The sequence below is a fragment of the Ammospiza nelsoni genome, chromosome 3 (assembly GCF_027579445.1).
Source record: "Ammospiza nelsoni isolate bAmmNel1 chromosome 3, bAmmNel1.pri, whole genome shotgun sequence".
Lineage (NCBI taxonomy): Eukaryota > Metazoa > Chordata > Aves > Passeriformes > Passerellidae > Ammospiza > Ammospiza nelsoni.
This window is the reverse complement of record NC_080635.1, coordinates 9150416-9166635: the sequence shown is the minus strand read 5'-3', so window position 1 is coordinate 9166635 and position 16220 is coordinate 9150416. Positions and strand designations below refer to the sequence as shown.

Below are 16220 nucleotides of genomic sequence, written 5' to 3'. Positions count from 1 at the left end.
TTATTCCACCTCCACCACATCCTCATTGCCCTACACAGGATCTCCCCCAGGAACTCAGGAGGCTCCTGCCTAATAGTCACAGAAAAACTTTCTATGGCTTTCTTCCCAATAAAAATGTGCTTCCACTTTTGCATCATTGACTTCTTTTTCCAAAGATCAGCCTTACATTTTTTTAACAACGCAAAATATGTCAGGAACAAATGCAAGTCTTTGTAACACAAGTTTTTGGCGTGCAAAACTATGTGGCTTTTGGACAGCAGCTTTTGTCTTCCATATTACCAGGTGCTTCCTATTTTGTTGGACAAAACTACAAGGAAATACCATGCACTCCACAAACCCTCTGGAAATCTTTGGCTTTCTTTCACAGATTTTAACCTGAGGTCCAAATCCAAGTTGTTTTGTTTTGTTTTTTTATTTATTTCAAGCCCTTGATATTCTTGACAGCACTGAACTGAACCAAGGAAGTCCCTCAAAGTACTTTTCCTCTTCTCAGATGGCAATTTGAGGTAGGGCAGACTGATTTGAGAGAAAAGGAGGGTGTTGTTAAAAAAAAAAAAGAGGACTGCAACAGGATATTGGCTTTTGCATTATATATATTAGTTTTTGCACTGATCATAAGTATTCAGATATAATCTTTATTTCATTTAAGTGTGAAAGAAAAAAACAGTACACAAAATTCTTTTGGGCCAATTTAAAATATTTATTTCAAAAAGGTGTTAATGAAATACTTCTAAATGCAAATATTTCCATGAATTAGTTCTATGACCTTCAAGTATTTAACGGAGAAATGAATAAAGCATTTATGCAATATTTAAAAAATCTACAAAAAATTTGTATACAAAATTTCTTCCATTTGTAGTTATATTATTACCTTCTTTATCAGGACAGGTATGTTTTACAGACTTCTGTGGGATTAAAAACTTAAAAACCACTTAGTTTCAGCAATAAACCTCTGCAGAACTGGTTTTATTATTTATAGATAAACCCATAATTATGATGTTTTTAGCCATTTTCGGCACTTCTTTTATTTGTAAGAGATGACATGATACAAACCAAACCAGCCCAAAACCATAATTTCCTTACCTATGTGCAAAACAGTATTTGTTGTGGCATAGGAAAAGAATGATTATTACTATGAACACGTCACAATTCACCAACATAGTTAATGAATTTTCAGGACATTTTAGGTGGACAGGAATTAGAGCAGCTCACAGTAACTTTAACAGATGTCTCCAGTTAGCAGGGCTTGGACTAAAGTAAAGGCTGAGGAAAATCAAAGTTCAGTTATTTGAATTTCTGCTTTTTCCGTGCCTGAAACTCCTCAGTTTTATGTTTGACAGACTTGATTAGCATTGACAGGGCAGGATCTATGGCTTTCTTGGCAACCTCTCCTTTCTTTGCCACCTTCTTCTCCAGGCCCTTGTTTGCCTCCTTCAGATCTTGCTCCTTTTCTTCTCTTCGGCGAGCTTTCTCTTCCAGGATCTTTTCTACTGCTTTTGTCTTTTTGAAATTTGGATCTGAAGGATCCAAATTAAACAGGGGAGAAGTAAACATGGCTTGGAATCTTGTATCAGCAACATTCACCTGAAGGGAATAAAGAAGCATTTATTTTAGCTCAACTTTTGCCATGACAGCAAAGCTTTTAAGCCTAATAAAACACGAACTGCTTCAGAACTCACAGCTCATGAGATTCCAGGAACTGCTCCAGTCACAAAGTCAAGAAGTACACAATTACCTGGAAGTCATCTTCTAGTAATTCTTTCCTTTTCATAAGAAGTTTCTTTTTCTTCTTGCTCAGATTGTGTTGTTCTACAATCTTTTTATAATTAAAATGTTTTCTGGTGTCATCCTCATCATCCATCATCAGTAGGGCCATTTCAGCCTGTTACAAAATAAAAAACTCCATGTATACAATGAAACTTTTCTGTGAAAAAATTCAGTATCTCATTAATAAAGCCTGTATGAGTCTACATTAATTTAAATAAGCTTAAATAGGGTCATCAGGGCAGTATTATTTCATCCAAAAACATTCTTTTAACATTTTGAGGTTTAGTATTAATATAATTTGATTTCCTTCTTATTAGACATAAAATGAATGCAAATATGCACATTGAATTTTGAAACACAGTAATAATCTCATCTGAAAATTGTACACCAGTACTTAGAAATAACTACTGGATACAATTCAATACTGGTATTCATATAGCAAAATAAAAATTAACAAATCTGGATTTAAGAAATTCCTTTAGTTAACTTCTGCTGAGAAAGGATGAAAAGAAACAAATTAGCAAATAACTCAATCTTCAAGGACAAAAATAGACGGGACAAGGTTTAAACTCACCAGTGTTTCATACAATACTGATGTTAAAAAAATAAAAACTTGGCACTGCCCAACACACAAACTTCTTGGAAGCTTTTGTTCCAAAAGCTCTCACTATTAAAATGGTATAGTTTTATTCTACTGCAATCCTATGAAATTCTGCAGTTCCACTCACAAACACACACCAAATACTTGCAGAATTCATGCAATGCAACATTTTACATCACTTTACCTTCTGTTTTTCAACTTCATCTTCATCTTCTGAGGTACTTTCTACTGATTCTGGCTTCTTCTTTAAACCTAAGTCCAAATACAGGGCATGAACAGATTTATCCAAGCTTATGCATGAGGGCATCATTTACCTATAGCTAGAACTGCTAAGTAAATCTCATTTTCTTGCACTCAGTATTTGAATGTCAGATGTGGAAAAAGGCTGCAAAGTTAAGAAAAACAAAGAAGACTTAAAGCAATAAAATAGTTTGAATAGTTGTTCAGTCATTGAATAGTTTGAATAGTTGTTCAGTTTAAGGAGGCAGCAACATTCAATACAGTAAAACCATGGTTTTAAAAATACTTTCTGTCTTTTTCATACAGCAGTAGAGAGAAGTATCACAATAGTGCAGGCAAACCCATGACATCACACCACTCCCAGGGCATTTTCTAGTGGAAATTAAAATATGATTGACTCTGCTCAGACTGAATATTGTTCTGAGGAAGCTCCCCTGCTCCCTTAGCATTCAGATACACAGTGCTGATAATGACAGACATAATGAACAGTAACAGCATAAGACATTAGCCAAACCTCACTTCTAATGAAAACAGACTTGTTTAGAAATCCTACAATATCAAATTATTCTCTTTGGAATGTCGGAGATCTTGATCAAGAAAAAGCAAGAACAGCAGAAGGTTTCCTGACCTGAACCACACACTCTGACCTTTGAGCTTGGAATGACATTCCCAGGCAGTTTTCTGCAGTCCACTGGGGCTACTCTTAGGGAAGATATTTGGGTTCATTTTGTTAGGACAGGTTTGTACTCAGACTAGAAATACAGACATGCCAGACACATGTCAAGTTACATCACTAAGGATACTCTGGAAGAGGATGTATTTCTTGAGAAAGGTTTTTTTCTGCCTTGACTATTCCCTTGACTATTTCTACATGGATTCCAAACTGGAAATGGATTTCCAGAAGAAACAAACCACCACCACAAAAAAAATAAACTATCCTGATGCACAAAGTCATCAGCTGAACAACTGAACTATTGATTTAGTTCAGTAGTTCCAGAAAATGTGCAGGAAAAGCAGATTCAGATATGATATTGTTACCTAAACTACACTATTTAGGTTGATGTGTAGAAGGGAGAAGTAAATGTCTTCTGTAGGCCTCCAACAACTATGGAAGCTTTCTAATTTTCAGAAATAGCTAAACTACAGAAAAGGAGCACAGAGATAAAATTTAAGACAATTATATGAGAAGTTAGATCAATAAAATTCTTTTCTTTGTACACAATTCCCAAAGGAAAGTCATTCAAGTCACCTTCCCTCCTCTTTCATTCTATGGGGAATCACAGAAGTGATTCTTATGCCTTCAGAGCATTCTGTGGCTGCAGATGGGGCTGAACAAGGAGTTGGTATCAAACTGAGCTCATCTCCATGAAAATAAATAAATTAGTAAACCCTTTATTTCTTACTTTGACACTCTGCAGCTAGTAAAACCAGCTTGGGACCTAAAATCACCCTTGGGATTCAAAAATCTGTATCATCATACTGAAAATGGTTCTGCTTGAAAATTCACAAATGCATCCTTTTTTGTATTATTAACTTACTCCTGCTACAGTCCCTCCTCTTCCCACACACATTCTGTAGTCCCACCACACACACTTGTTGCACACTTATGGCAAACTGACTGCAATCCCTCAGATTTTTCCTAACACTTCATCCCCACTGCCATCTTTTAATCAGATTAGTCCCACCTACAGCAGAAGATACTTCAGTGTGACACAGAACTAAATTGGTAGCTGCCACCAGGCAGTGTAAGGAGTGTCCAATTTCTGCTGTAATTCCCACTCAAGCTGCCATTTGCCTCTTTCTCAGCTCAAGAATTTTGTTTGCAACATTTACTTTGCACATCAACAACCTTCCAGCTGGCAGTAAAAGCTAACCTTACCTTTGGAACTTGAGACACAGAAACTGACCCCAAATCAAACACTCCTCTCACAAGACCTCTGCCTCATTCAGAAACTTGAGTCAGTCTCAAAAGCCTTGCAAAGACACATGGTAAATGAATCTTTTCATCTACTTGATATTTCAAGTACAGGTTCTACAACTGTACTCAGATTTTGTTGTTAAGCCCTTAGGTCCTTGCACTGATACTGCTCCCTTAAAGAGCCATCAGTTCCTACATACATCATACATTAGATCATGAGAATGCCTCTAATGGTTTGCAACTAATAGCAGTTACAATAATGCATGGAGAATTCCTCAAAGGTTCAACAGAAACTATGCTTAATGGTCTAATGTGTTCTGAAACTGTTCAGTGATCCCCAAAAACAGGGCCTTGCTCTCATGTTAATAAGCAATTACTCTATTTAGCCATTAATTTTTCAACAGTTGAAGCTACAAGAATCATTTTGTCTTTGCCTTTTCTAAGACCCCACAGAAGCTCATGCAGTAACAGTGAAACTGGCCAAGCCAAACCCAAGTCTTAGAAGGCTTTCTGAAACAGTATGGGCATCAGTGTAAAATGAAAGTGACAATTTTTTTTCCTTGACAATATGAAACTCAAGTCAAGCTTCTAGAATGGATCATCAAGGCTCATGACATCTGACATTTTACTTTGTGGTACTATTAAAAAGTAACATGAAAACTGTGCAAAGCAAGTACTAGCATGAAGCCCACACAGCTTTTGGGCACAGCAGGCACAAAGAATTTGTTCTTCCTTGCCTCTCCCAAGTGAAGCACCCAGAGTGTAAGAATCATTTCCTGCTCATCAGGAACAAAGACATATCTGAGGAACATATCCTTCAGTGGACTTCCCATAAATTCCAGTTTTCCTTGCACAGCACTCAGAGCTTTTAGGCCCTTGGTTTAGCATCTCCTTAACCTCTTGCATCCCTGCAATTGCCTCAGCTCTTGACAGAAACCAAGCTACACAAGACCCATGCATGTTACAGCCAACAAAAGAATCCAGCACTACTGCATCATCAGTTTCTGCACTGGTCCACATAAGTCTGCAAATAAATCCTGTCATATGCTTTTTCAGCATCATCTAAAATAATCTGACAGTCAATTTAAGGGTGAAACTTCAGTCTTCCAGGGGAATTGTGGAAGGCTTGTGAAAAATGATGGCCATTTAAGTTGCCTGTACCCTAAGTACAAAGTTGGCAGAATTACAGCCAAGTTCAAAGATGACTGTAACTCATTTTCCTTCACTGGATAAGTTGTGCTTAAAAGCAACCCCAGCTATGAGACAGAGGCCGTTCTGGGTAAACTTGGTGAATGTTAAAGTTGTGCTGTGTAATTACCATTAAAATGTAAACTGGCTCCCAGCCAGCCACTGTACTGCCCCTTTAGAACTTCCCCAGGGCTAACCACGTCCTGCTTTTCTCCTGTATCTCAGTAATTATCAGCAATCTTGAAGACAAAAGCTTCACTTTCCTAACTTTTATGTGTATTTAACTATCCTCAAAGACTCCACAAACTTTAAAGTCTATTCTCCATATCATGGACAAGGTTTACATATGTGCAGATAAGCTCATTCTCTGCTGAGCCCCTTTAGGACACAATTTCTCAAAATACTTTTTCAGATATTTCACAGAGAACATCACACATCATATAAGAGTACCTAGGTAATCTTGGTATTAAAGAACAATTAAGCAATTTGGTGGAAGGAATGGTTATCTTTACAATTAATTCCTTCAGCCTATACACAAGCCACTCAGCGTGGCAGAAAACAGCACTGCATGACACTTTCAACTGTGGTGCTTTTTTCTAAAACATAGACAGGACTCACTCTACAGCTCTGTATTTCAGATTATTAAGTACAAAATCATCCAGAGTTGGGGGGGTTGGTTATTTATTTTGTCCTAGGATAGATTTTAATATTCAGGACAGAAGCCTGTGCTGGCAAGTGTAAAATTAAAAGTAACTTACCTTTTCCAAATGGAACTTGGATCTGCACTACTATGCTCAAAAAACCCCCAACCAAACAATAGACTGGCAATGAGTAAATCAGTTGCTACCTTCTTTATGTTTGTTTTCTTCTTTTGTTTTTATGTCATTTTTCTTCTTTTAATATACAGTAATATGAGCCACCCTTAGGATCTGGCTCCCAAAAGTATGGAACATCAGAAATTTACCTTTATTGATTTTACTCAGTAAAATCACTCAAAATAAATTTGCTGTTACCATGGAAAAAGCTAATTTAAACATCAGAATAAAAAGCTTGTAGAAAAAGGTATCCTAAAAATCTAAACTGGGCAAGTTATTTTTTAAAATATTACATTTCACTATTGAGGTTTCTAAGCAGCCAAGAGTACTCCAGTAAAAACGTGTATCAGACTAAGAGAAAAGTGATTTCTTCTCAAAGACAACTTTGTTTATGATGCAAAAACATCTGACATTTTTGTAATTGACCCGAGCTTCAAAAGGACCCATACATATATGGCTCTTCCTAAACAGAAAGACTTCAAAAGCAATGGAGTTTTCTTCTCTGGCATACTTAGGGGAGCAGCTTGTTTTTAACAGCCATACCCACAAACTGGATCACTCACGGGCTCTGTTGAAAACCAAGAGAATATTCCTTACCATTCCATGTATTACAATACTCATCATTTTATAGGAATAACAATTTTAGGCAAATAACACCTACTTCATTTAATTCTGAACATTGTATCTCTGTGTTCAGTCCAGCCTGACTTTGTTTTGGAAATTCAATATTTAACAAAAGGGCAGATTTACTCTAGAAGTTGCCTGTCTTGACTGACCTGTTTTCTCAAATTCTTCAGCAAAATAGGGGTCATTGAGATCAACATCAGGTGGAAGTTCATCTTCACTCTCTTCCTTCTCAGCAGCAGCCTGAGAAGGAACATTATTTCAATCAACATTTGATTATTTCAACACTACTTCAGTCAATCAACTATTTAAGTTTAGCTGGAATGAGATATTTTTAGTAGCTATGAAGATGAAAACTAAAATACTGTACATGGAACATCAGAAAACCAGAGCACAGTAAAAATTGATAGTAAAGACAAATTGACAATTTCAACCCTCTTTCATACATTTTATTAGGCACATGCCCAAACTGTATATCAGACAACCATTCCAACAAAATTGGATCAGCACTGTTATGTCCTTACTTTGTGTTTCACCAATGCTATGCATGGAGACAAATTTGAGTAAGAAAGCTCACTTTGTGCTGCAGATTTCAAAAAGCTGGAGTTCAGATGTAAAAGAACAAATTTTTTTATTGGCAGTAGTGTGTCATACACCTTGCTCCTTGACTTAATTTATCAAACTGTACAAGCATGTTAAAGTAGAGAAAGTTGCTCTGCTACTGAGCATTGCTGCTTGCTCCATTTTGAGCACTTATTAACTTAAAGAAGTTACTCATCAAGTGCCAATTAAAATTAACTGACAGGCACAGAGTAACTCAAGGTGTAGAGTTTACTCTTAGAAGTGTCATTCAGCAATGGGAGTTACACTGGGAGTAATTTGAGACTTCAGAAAATCTAGACTCTGCATGCCACATGCTTTTTTTTTTCTCTTGCAATTTGAAATTTGAATAGTTCTTTGCAGCTATTAATTCTTTGTTATTACAGGTTTGGGAAACAAGTCTGAATTATTTTAGCCTCAAAATTTCCAAATTATCATTGTCATAACAACTACAATTATCATTGTCATAACAACTTTGAATTGATATGCACACAGTAGCAAAAAGACCACTTTAATGCATTAAAAATGCAAATCAAAGCCAATTATTATTAGGACTAACTTATCTTTACAGCAACATAAGTAGATAAAAGATGTTTTGTGTAAGCATGTGTATGATCAGCAGTATGCTGAATATCCTTTTCCTCTGTAGGTTTGATGAAGTACTCCCAGTACTTCCACATGAATGACCACTGCATATTCTAACCTTAAAATAGCACTGGCAGCTGAAAAATTTATTTTGTTTATCTGAATCAAATATTACCAACAAAAAACAAACAACAACACCCTCTCAAATGGCCAATATAAACATTACCTTTCTCTTTTTCTTAAGAATTCTTTTTTCTTTCTTCTTCTCTAGATATTTTTGCCATGGAGTCAGGTTATCTTTTCCCTCCAACTTATTTTTGACCATTTCTTCAGCACTTTCTTTGAGCCCTAGGAAAAAAGCCACAGTAAATTTTAAAAAATGTGATGAATCTCAATTTTTTTTAATAAACTGTTTTCTCCTTTGCAAAAGAGCTACCTAGCTTTTATTCAACAAGTCTGTGCAAACAACATAAATATTGCTTAAAAGCCCATCTTTATAAAGAAGATTACTTTACAGGATGTGTTGTTCCAAATAAAACATTCCTTCAGTAAGAGCTGTACAAGAGTCAGAAGAAGTGTTTGCTATGTGGTATCTGATCCCCAACGCTCCTGCTGCTCCTCAGAAAGCTCTCTTCTCCAGACATTCAGCTGTGCAGCCTACAGATGCACAACAAAACCAAAAGACATACACAGAGCCCTTGTGTTTAATGCCCACACCATCATTAGTTAAAATCCTGAATTAGTAACGTTGCTGAAGCTTTGCCTCTGTGACAATGCTCTGACAATGCTGTAGGATCTCTGCTGAACATTGTATTTTTCATTCTAGAAAAGTAAACCCCATAGAAGTGCAACACATAATTCTGGCCTAACAGGATCAGACAGTTAAGTTTGGATGTGTGAATTAGGTTTACATTAAATTCTGTAATTTAGCACAGACATCCACTGTTTCCATGCCCAACACTTTCATCTGCATAAACAAGTGTGTCCTAACCTTTAAGCTTTCTGTAAACAGAAGAGAATGAAGTTTTCTATAAGAATGCATATTTAGAGTAGTCAATGATGGAAGAACATCACCTTAAAAATAAATCCATTAAATATCTGAAGCATTCCCATGTAGAATACTTAAATCCAGAATATGCACTTCATTTAAAAGCAATCTTGTCGTTTTGGCAAAAAGTTCCATACATATCCAGAATATTTTTGTAAAATTCATTGCATCACAGAGCACTTGGATGTTATGAGGATGAAAACTGATTTCAGATGTTTCAGATGCACCTCATGAACATTCAGCCCACTCTTCAGAAGATGGACACTTGCAAAAACAAATCTCATTATCTAAGGAGATTAAGTAACTTAATTGCCCTGCAATACACTGGAGCACAATTCATTGGAGGAAATGGAATTTCCTGGTAGGAGTTAATAGCATGGGCAATGAAGTATTTTTCTCCTACCTGCAATTCCTTGTTTCATTCACTAAAACTTTTTTTTTTTACTTTGGCAATAAATCAGATATCCTACAGGTAACATTGTCTCCCACAAAATGACTGAATTTGCTTGGGAATTTGTAGGAATCCTCTTTCTGTTTCACTCTCCAAGCCTGATATTCGTTGTCTCTTCCCCTGTCCTACTTCCAGTGGTCTCCCTTCAGCATCCTCTTCTGCCACACCAGTCCAGCCCTGACTTACCTCATCCCAGTTTTATTGCTTAGAAACCATACTCAGACCTCTCCAGACGCCCTAGACTAGATCCCATTCTTTCTCCCAGATTTCTCAGTTGCCAAGTCCCCATTCCTCATCATTCCTTCCAGCTCTCCTCAGTATGGAGGCACTGAAAGCAATGACTGTGGTGGAATAAACAGGGCAGCTTTCATGGACAGCTCTAGTCATCCCCAGAAGAGCAGGCTGAACATTTCTTCTCAAAAACTGCAAACACTAATCTCTGTTTTTGAGTTCATTGACACTCCAAAAATCATTCCAAGGCTGGGGAGCTGGTTACAGCTTGTCTGAAATATGAAGTGTGGACAAGATCTAAAATCATATTAAGCCATAGGATTGTAGGAGGAAAACAGTGGAGCAAAAACAAGATAAAGGATCCTTCTACTACTCTGGAAAGGTGCCAGAATGAACAGTAAGTGGCAAACTGTCACAACCACAAAAATTGGGTACTTCACCAGCAAACAAATCAGAGCCACGATAAAGGAAAGATTTTGCATAGATTGACTAAAAACATGCCAGTAAGAAACTCTCATACAACAAGAAAAAATAATTAGGTATCTTCAAAATCCATGAAAGCAGAGTAATCAGCTTCCTTGAAACTGCACCACTGTAACTTGGAATACTTTGTAGTACTTTTACAGAAAAAATTACTGGTCAGGTAACAACCTTGCAGATTCTCTTTGAAGATAGTAAATACAGAATTAAAAAAAATATGTGTCACAACTCCAGCAAAAGAGAGACCCAAAATCTGAAAGGAAGTTACAATATTTCTGATTTATTTGCCTGGAAAATTGAATCATTTGATCCATCTGGCACTGAAGAACTTGGAGGAAAATCCAGCCCTTTCTTGTGGTATTTGGCAGTCTCATGAAAGGCATTAGAGTTTCTCCACAGATTAGAATGGCTTAGAAACTACTGTCCAGACCACTTCCCGAGCATAAGAGTGTATTTAAGTGGTCAAAAGGATTTTGATTCCAGAAGGGGAAAGGAATTGTCTACTTTAGGTAGAAATATTAGCTGGCTATAGAAAGGTCTAACTTATATACCCTTATTGATATACTTTTTTTTTAGAATTAATGAATCAATAGTTTTATTTAATCTTCACAAAAGAGGGCAAGAAAAGATGGGGAAAAGGTCATCTGTATTAGCATGCAACAAAATCATACTTCAGGTAAAGGATTAAATGTGTGGTAAATACTACAGCAAACCTAAACACACTTCTGTTCCCACTGGTGAGACAGCAAGGGATGGGTGCAGGCAGAATTTTTACTTCTCCAAAAAACTCAGTTGTGAAAACTTATGGCACTTTAACAGCCTGCAACTGTCACAGCTATTAGAGGCTAGAAAGACACATTTCTGTTCTCAGGAAACCTAAACAGCAAGTTCATCTTGTGCGTAATACCTCACCAAAAAATGAAACACCTTGTTGCAGGGAGCTGAAAGGAAGAGCAAACAGAATTACTCTGATAACATGAGACTTTGTCACCTCCAAAGATTAAATATTTAAAGTCAGCCAAATTTTCCTAAGCAGTAAAAGTGCCTGTGAGAACCCACCACAGGTAGCAGCTGTCAGGGGTGAGCCCCCTCACAGCTCAGCACGTGCTGCAGGAGCTGAGGCCTCTCCAGGAAGGGACACACTCAGCAGTGACCCAGATGGAGTCTAATAAATATTTCCTATGGAGTCTAAATAAATATTTCCTCCGAGCCTTTCTGGGTTCAACATCATCTCTAACTGTACACTTGGACTTTACTCTGCACTTTAAGGACACCACAGCCTTCAGTTCTACTTCTGACCAAAACAAATTTGAAATTTTGCTCTAAGCCTAGCTAAATATTTACATCTTGTTCTTCCCAAAGGAAGAGTTTTGAAGTTCAAAAAACGCCCCCAAAAACTTGGCTGAGTATCATCAAGAAAATGCAGTTGTGGTCTTCTCTCTTTTCACTTTCTAAGGGGAGCTTTGGGAGCTGGATAAGGATTCATAGTAATTGTTACTTAAATCAGATATGATTAAGAAAACAGATGGATGCTAGAATATCACACTGATTTTGTGCCTAGAAGAAACAGGCCAAAGAGACTTGGAATCACATCTAATTTATTTTTGCTGGCACGATGGTTTATTTAAAACTATTATGATTCAAGAATAACTGAATCACTGACAAAGTATGCTTTCTATAACCATGTGTAAATAACTCTGCCAAAACTCAAAATTTTAAATGAATTCAAATATCTGCCTTTCAACTGAAAAACTTCCTAGATTTAACTGTTGTAATTCTTCCATGTACTAAACATTTGGACAGGAAAAAGATTTTGCAATAAGTCAAGCACATTAAAGCAGAACTTGATAATAAAAATATTTCAACAGACATAAACTAGTTCTGAAAAAAATTAAGGAGTCTTCAGAGAATACAACAAAAACTATTTGTGAATGCCCAGAATGCTCCAACTAAACATAAATGAGTTTGAAATTTCAAAGAGCACATTTGTTCAAGAAAAAATAACATAACTAACTATCCTCCCTCCCATAAGGAAGCACAGCCTCAAGCATGTATAAATTGCCAGAGCTATAAACTTCTGTGCAGCATGTGCAGCCTATGCCCCACAACACAAAAATAAATATATAAAAGAGTAACCCCTTCAGGTGTGCAGGACCTCTTCATCAAATGCTGCCTGAAATAAGTAATGGCTGAATTTTTGACTGAAAAGCAAATTTAAGACACCCATTTTCACGTTTATGACTTGTGTTTTGGACTATACTGTATTGCAGGGGTCAACAGCCAGAAGTGGCACAGCTGCCCTTGTGGAGGGGAACAGTCTCTAACAAAGGCAAGTGACTTCTGCGATTTCCAGAACCTCTGCTCTTCAATAAACCACTCATTTTTCAGGGTAAGAAATGAGGAAATGTTAACACATACTGTAAAATCATAGTTGCTACATTAACATCAAATACTATAAACTAGCCATGTAAAGTTCATTGTGCACACATGCACATTGAACCTAAAATTGTATGAACAAACCTGACCCTGTGCAGGACATCCAGCTAAATTTAGACAAAATCAGTCAAATTTATCAAGATTGGGGGGTTTTGTTTGGTTTTTTGCGTTTTTTTACCATCTCTCCCTCAAAAGAGATAAGGACATAGCAAAAGTCCTAGGAGTCCTACAAGAAGCTGCAGTAGGGAAGGGGTTACTCTAGGTGTAAGGATGTAACAAATCCAATTTTCTAAAATCAAGTTCCATTGCAAAGAAACAAGAGCCCTTGCAACACAGAACTGGATTCCATCTCCACTACAGTTAATACTCCATTGCCACTAAATGTGAATGCAATTTACTCAGAACATGCAAGGTACAGTCTTTAAGGACAGCCTCTTAAAAAACTTCTTGCTCTCTCAGGCAAGCAAGGCTGAAGAGTTTCCTTTGATCTCCCTTAAAACAATTTTCCATCTCCTAAAATGAATGGTTTGCTCTAGATTCCTGAATATGTTACCACATTAAGTTGCTCAAACTTTTTTACGTTTACAGGATTTCTTTCATACAATTTGCAAAATTCTTCAAAAACCAGAAAGAATAATAAACAAAATATCCTCCAAACGTGTTTTCCAAAACCAACACAAAAAACCAGTTTACTTTAACAACACCTAAATACAAGCATATATAAACACAAAACACACTCCTAGCAGCAATTGATTCACCTGTGGTTTCCACCTTCACTCTGAAAGGTGGCTACAACCAACCTCTGTAGAAGTCTTATAAAGCTGTCTATCTATGAAAACTCCTTGGCCTTGAATGCTCAGTGACACAATGAATTATTTACTGAGTGAGCAACATTGTGAATGCAAGTACTGACATGCTGTGGACAGATGGAGTACGACACTGTGTCAGTAAGTTTTGGTCCTGGCTGAATGATACGTGCTTTTCCAAAAAGGTTTTGACAGAATTCATGCCAGAAATTGTTAGAATTATAAAAGCATGCTTGAAAGCACACAATTTTTAATGCCCATGTATCCTTTTCAACACAGGTCTGATAAAGAAACAGGAATAAAATTGTTCTGCACAGTTTAGTCCATTTCAGTGAACCATCAGAAACCAGAATATTTCAAACCAAGCAGAACTTCTATTCAGCAGCAGTTACCTGAGTTACAACTCAGAATAATACCTGTATAAATCATATCATTAGATATGCATTCCTGGCTGGGATTAACCCATCAGCAGTGAAGGGCCTGGACCCTGGCATGTGTCTGGTCTTGCTCCATGCAGGAACAGAACAGGGCTGTGTCCTGACAGAGGCTGCAGTGCCACAGCTGCTCCCAAGAAGGGAATGTCATTTCCTACTCTTTCAGCTGCACATTTAACCCTCTGAACACTTGCCTATCTGACAAGCTAACTCAGTGGAAAATATCAAGAATTCTTCTTTTCCAGAGTAGTTCTGTTACTTTAGCAAACAAAATTAGGCTTAGAGAGACGTACCAAGTGCCAGGGCTGGTACAGGCTGTCAGAATGAGCTCTGGGCCAGGATCAAGGTGATGCCCCAGTGCAAACCTTTCCCTCTGTGGATGCAGTGAGCTGTTAAACTGGCTCATTGCACCTCACAGAAAGCATTCAGTCTGAGTGGCTTTTTGTCACAAAGCAAAAAGAGAACTAGACACTCATGTGGGGCTCTCCAGATGAGCTGTGTTGGGATGCTACATGGCTAAGTCACCTTTCACTCATTTCCAGATGTCAATCTGGATGTCACTGTTCCTCAGCCATTCCTGGTACCCTGCTTTCTCCCAGAGCAGTTTCACTGGAAGGTCAGATTTCTTCCTCTTTGCTCCCTAAATCTTGAGCATTAAGCAAGCAACACTTCCAAACCACTCTCCTCTAATTATACACTATGTATCCAAATCATATTGATTTTCATTTTTAAAAATGTAAGTATGTTTTATGACTCTATAGCAAACACATGAATTCTACTTAAAAAACATCTATGAAGTGATAACTGAAAAAGCAAGTACAAAAAATCCTGGCAAAAAATTATCTATGAAGAGAGACTTACAGCTGAGGAACTGAGTCCAGTCATGTTATTTCTTCTATTTCCCTCACTGTAAACAATATGGATTGCAATTTATGGGGAAAAAAGGGCTTGCTTCTCCTACCATAAATTCAGCACCTTACACTATATCCCTGTGAGCAGGCCAATACTGCATACCTGCCAAGGCAGGAAAAGAAAACAAAAAATAAACCCTACCTGGAACCCATTTAATCTCCATTCCTATATCCTTTTCTTCCTGTTTTTTCTCTTTTTCTTGGATGCTTTGCAAAAGTTCTCTGTACTTGGCAATTTGCTCTTCATCATCTTTTTGGCTTTTCTTTGGTTTGTCATCTTCCATTTCATGAGCTACATCACCATCTAGGAGGAGAGAGAGCAAAGTTATCACAGAGAGCCTCAAGAAAATGAGCAACTGAAGTTAATCTTTATGAAATGAACCTAAAATACAGAGATTATTTCCAGAAGATAATACAAAATATTTTCATCTATTATTACCCCACAGAGTAGCCAGTTTAAGAATTCCCTTATTTAGATGAAATAAAATAGGATCTGAAAAGACAAAAGACAATTTGTCCTGCAAAGGAAATCACTCACAGGACACACATCCTTCACTGGATTTTAGAATTATTACGTTTAGAGTCCCTTCCAGCAGAGTAGAATGTAAATCTCTAAAACCAGCCCTTCCAGCCCTTTGTGTAGATGGGCACTACCTCTGCTAAATTCCAGTGAGCTGGGAGTTCCCTGATTATCCAGGACTGCTCAAAAACGATGGAAAGTGGCTGAGAGCATGTGGTATCTGCCAGCTCCCTCAGTACCCTTGGGTGGATCCCATCTGGCCCCACAGACCTTTGTGTCTCTATGTGGTGTAGCAGATCACTGACCATTCCCTTGGGATTAAGGGGGTTCCTTTCTGCTCCCTGTTCCTGCTCCCAGCTCAGGTACCCAGAGAGGGGCATTACTGTTAAAGACTGAAGCAAAGGAGGCATTAGTACTGCAGTCTCACTCATTCCTTGTCACAGTGCTTCCCTCTACGTCCAGTAAAGGATGGAAAACCTCCTTAGCTCTCCTCTTAGTACAAATGTATTTATACAGACAATTTTTGTCTTCCACAGCAGCAATCAGGTTAAGTTCTAGTTCGGCT

General features: G+C 37.5%; 1 protein-coding gene across 5 annotated transcripts in view; it reads right to left on the bottom strand.

Moving 5' to 3' along the window:
• Nucleotides 1-676: 676 nt before the first annotated feature.
• ESF1 (ESF1 nucleolar pre-rRNA processing protein homolog) overlaps nucleotides 677-16220 on the bottom strand; it is a 31315-nt gene continuing 15771 nt past the window's right edge. For all 5 annotated transcript variants that reach the window (XM_059467787.1, XM_059467788.1, XM_059467786.1 and 2 more), the window contains 6 exons: nucleotides 15278-15439; nucleotides 8565-8686; nucleotides 7306-7396; nucleotides 2553-2620; nucleotides 1736-1882; nucleotides 677-1584 (listed from right to left, as the gene is read on the bottom strand). In XM_059467787.1, the coding sequence (XP_059323770.1) occupies nucleotides 1285-1584; nucleotides 1736-1882; nucleotides 2553-2620; nucleotides 7306-7396; nucleotides 8565-8686; nucleotides 15278-15439 (890 nt within the window). In that variant the 3' untranslated portion in view covers nucleotides 677-1284. The remainder of the gene's footprint in view (nucleotides 1585-1735; nucleotides 1883-2552; nucleotides 2621-7305; nucleotides 7397-8564; nucleotides 8687-15277; nucleotides 15440-16220) is intronic.